At 43.5% G+C, this 3,982-nt stretch overlaps 1 protein-coding gene across 1 annotated transcript; it reads right to left on the bottom strand.

Moving 5' to 3' along the window:
* Positions 1–2,798: 2,798 nt before the first annotated feature.
* Positions 2,799–3,540, bottom strand: LOC119578044 (the record flags this gene model as incomplete). The annotated part of the gene is given in 1 exon segment (XM_037925771.1): positions 2,799–3,540. A coding segment is annotated over 1 exon segment (681 nt).
* Between the last annotated feature and the right edge of the window lie 442 nt (positions 3,541–3,982).

Below are 3,982 nucleotides of genomic sequence, written 5' to 3'. Positions count from 1 at the left end.
AAAAATAAAAAACGTGGGAGTGGTAGAAAAGAGGCGAGCAAGTTAAAAAATTGAATCGAAATCCGAACTAAGACCAGAAGTGAAAATTGTAAAGAACTGAACAAACAAATTAGGAAACCGAAAGCAGCACTATGCAACACCGTTCCCCCCTTCCGACATTCCCCCCCCCCCCCCCACCCATCCCCCAACCTTCCCCCACGGCCTCACCTCCTACAACACGCGTCTCCAATGGGCAAAAACACAAACGCTTCCAATTTTTTACCATTATGCTTAAAAGTAGGAGCCTTAAAGTACCGAATTCAAGAAAAGTACGACGGTTATTTGTAACGGGTGATGGGGTAGAGACGCAGATGAGGTGAGAATAGGACTCAGGCAAATGGGGATAAAGAGGAAGATGAAGACGAAGAAAGAATAAATATGAGAGCGCGAAAAACGGACTGCTTGGGGATGGCAGGGGAGGGGAAAGGGAAAAGAGTGGTAAGAGGGAGAGAGAGGTGGAGACATAAAGAGACATCGCGCAGTAAAAGAGTCTGAGAAAGAGAGACGCGTGTCCGGGGAGCAGTTTCAAGTTTCAAGGGAGCTGTGGCTGGCAGTAAGATGTCTTTTGACGGGAAAGAGTGTGGGAAAGAAAGGGGCGATAAGAGGGAGAGAGATAGGGACATAAAGAGGCATCACGCGGTAATAGTCTGAGAGAGAGAGAGTGAAAGAGAGACACACTGCATCGAAGCCGTTTCTATGGATAATTGAGAGAGCACATCGAGGGTTGAAATATCAAGAATTCAGAACATTGGCCGATAATGTGAGAGTAATTAATGCAGTTAGGAATTACGTTATGTTCACAGAAACTGGGATACGGGATGAAATAGTCTGTATGATCATTCTAAAGCGTTAACGAGATAATATCATTCGTTTCCTAAATCTGTGCTATTTCATAAAATATTAAAGGAATCAAAGCGAGAGAAAAGCCAAGCACTTGAGTTATATAAGTAAACAATGAAACACACTGAAAAGTACAGCAAAAAGTAATGTCGACAATATTACTATTGTTAAAATAAAGATGGCGGTAGAGACAATGTATTGCGTCATTGTTTCTGTTATTTAATCTGCCTACCTGTAGTTTCTTTCTGTCTGTTTCGCTCTTCTCCTCCCCTCTGTCTGTTTGTTTCACCCCTATCCTCCCCCCCCCCCCATCTCTCTCTCTCTCTCTCTCTCTCTCTCTATATATATATATATATATATATATATATATATATATATATATATATATATATATATATATATATATATATATATGTATATATATTTCTCTCTCTCCCTCTCTCTCTCTCTCTCTCTCTCTCTCTCTCTCTCTCTCTCTCTCTCTCTCTCTCCTCTCTCCTCTCTCTCTCTCTCTCTTTCTCTCTCTCTCTCTCTCTCTCTCTCTCTCTCTCTCTCTCTCTCTCTCTCTCTCTCCCCCCCCTTCTCTCTCTCTCTCTCTCTCTCTCTCTCTTATCTCTTCTCTCTCTCTCTCTCTCTCTCTCTCTCTCTCTCTCTCTCTCGTGGCTTATGCTCCTGTAGTAAATGCCTTGCCTTCAGAATAGCCTCGTCCCCTAACAGGAAATTGGAAACTCGTGCCCTAAGGAACTCCAACGCAAATTAACAAATTGATCCAACCACATCTAAACTTCAGCGAAGGAATCATAGTCTGAATAAAACTACATTACTTCCAAGCATTAAACACTTTAGCGAATTCACCATCAAAATTATAGCACGTATCATCAATGTTAATTATCAACAAAATCAACTAATAGCGATCAATATATTAGTTATCGCCAAGGCTCAGATATTTAGGGAAAATGCGCAAGGCAGTTTATTTATCTCTTTCTCTGCTAATGATACGAAGGTTATTTTGTTATTTATTACACTTGGAATGCGGGATTTCTTGGTTATTTCATCTTACACTAATAAAACCCTAGCACCAATACTAAACAATTTACTCTATTTCTCACCCAATCTTCCCGACCTCGACCTTTCACTTTCCTTGTTACCAAAGGAACCAAATTTGTCGAGGCCTTACCTTAATACAACCGAAAATAACCTAATCTCGCATGTCAGGTTTCGCTGGGAGAGAGAGAGAGAGAGAGAGAGAGAGAGAGAGAAGAAGACAAGAAGAAGAAGAAGAAGAAGAAGAGAAGAAGAAGAAGAAGAAAAAGAAAAAGAAATGGAGAGAGACAGAGAAAAAAGGAGAGAGAGAGAGAGAGAGAGAGAGAGAGAGAGAGAGAGAGAGAGAGAGAGAGAGAGAGAGAGAGAGAGAGAGAGAGAGAGAGAGAGAGAGAGGAGGCAGACAAGGAGAGAGAGGAGGGGGGGCAGACAAAGAGAGTGAGAAAGGCGGGGTACGCTTGAGAATGAGAAATGCACTGTGTTGTGAACATCAATGATCTCAGCAAATGCGAATGATCTTAGAATAATTACTTGTAACTGTCTGGCAAATTGGCTGCCTTAGATTTCGAAGGTAAAGTTATGTTGGAAAGATATTATCATATGCATCCTTGAGTCATTAGACTAATCTATAATTTACGGTCTCTCTCTCTCATTCACCCACCCTCTCTCTCCTCTCTCTCTCTCTCTCATTCCTTTCTCTCTCTATGTCTCTGTCTGTCTGTCTGTCTCTCTCTCTTTCTCTCTTTCTCTCTCTCTCTCTCCTCTCTTTCTTTTTTTTTCAGAAAATCAGCCTCCATTCTAAAGAAACTGTGTTGTGAAAACGTATATGTATTACCGTTCACAATACAGTCCATTGGCCCCGACCTCGCCAATGGCTTTGGCCATCATCCACTATTTTCTTCTTTGTTAATCTTTATTTCGCTAAAGGATATATACATATTACAATAGATTTTCCCTTAATCTACTTTCTTCCACCGTCTCCTCGAAGTCGGTGTCTCTCACGCTGGCGTAGAGTGGCGGCTTTGATCGTGTCCCACGAAGGCAGAGGATAGAAGATCTCAGGAGAGAGAACGACAGGCGGCATCTCATCCACGCTGTGACACAGCTTCTTGATTGTTGTTTCTTGTCTGCCAGTTGCTGTGCCAGGATAGCGTAGAAGGCCTTTGCCCTTGGTGCCATTCCTCCTGTGGTCGTGAATACAAGGGGCGTGAAAGTCCCTTGTTTCCACTTCTCTACACGTTCTCCATATTCTCGGATCTTGTCGTTTTCATGCCTTCCGTGGGCAGCATGGAGATCCTGGTCCCTGTTGCTCTGCGCCATAGGATTAAAGACCCTTACATCGAAGAATGCTCTCTGGCCTCGGGCCCAAAATCCTCTGGCGCTGATGTCTAGCCGAGCATCCTCTGAGGTGTTTACCGATCTCAGGGTGAAGCTTCTTCCTCCAGTCGGCAGTAGTTCTGGTTCCATCCTCACGTCATGGCAGACTTCCCTGAGCATTTGGGCAGTGAGGTCCCTGACTTCATCATGCCGTATGACGACAAATCCTCCCGTCTTACAAATCATGGCGTGATTTGTGTTGAAGGGGGAGCCACACCAACAAGATTGTGGAAGTCCATCCATATGCCAGCCATACCTTAAAGCCAAGGCATCAAAAAATTCTTGCTTATTTAGGCTAAAACCTGTGGCTTTAATAGGTAGTGCCGTGAGTCAGTTGGATGCCCCCACTTCCTGTGCCATCTGCATTCTTCTCTGCTGGTCCTCTGATAACCGTGATAATATATTCTCTAATTCAGCTTTTTGGTTTTCTTCCCTAGTCTTCGTTATTTCTAATATCATTTTTTTCTGTTCTGCCTCGTTTATTTCCCCTTGTCTGGTCTGGCTTACTATATGCTGCGTCAAATGGCCTGTTAGTCGTACGGAGTTCTGATGCTCTGTGTCTGATATTTTGCATGGGTTGGTGATTCCCATGCCTCCCATTCTTGGCGGCAGCTCCAGGATGGCCCTCTCTAAATCTGTAGGGTTTCGCCCACCTGAGAGGGCTGGGATGAAATCCCTCTTGATG

Source organism: Penaeus monodon, chromosome 2, assembly GCF_015228065.2.
Source record: "Penaeus monodon isolate SGIC_2016 chromosome 2, NSTDA_Pmon_1, whole genome shotgun sequence".
Classification (NCBI taxonomy): domain Eukaryota; kingdom Metazoa; phylum Arthropoda; class Malacostraca; order Decapoda; family Penaeidae; genus Penaeus; species Penaeus monodon.
The sequence above is the reverse complement of the archived record's forward strand: the minus strand, read 5'-3'. Positions and strand labels throughout refer to the sequence as shown.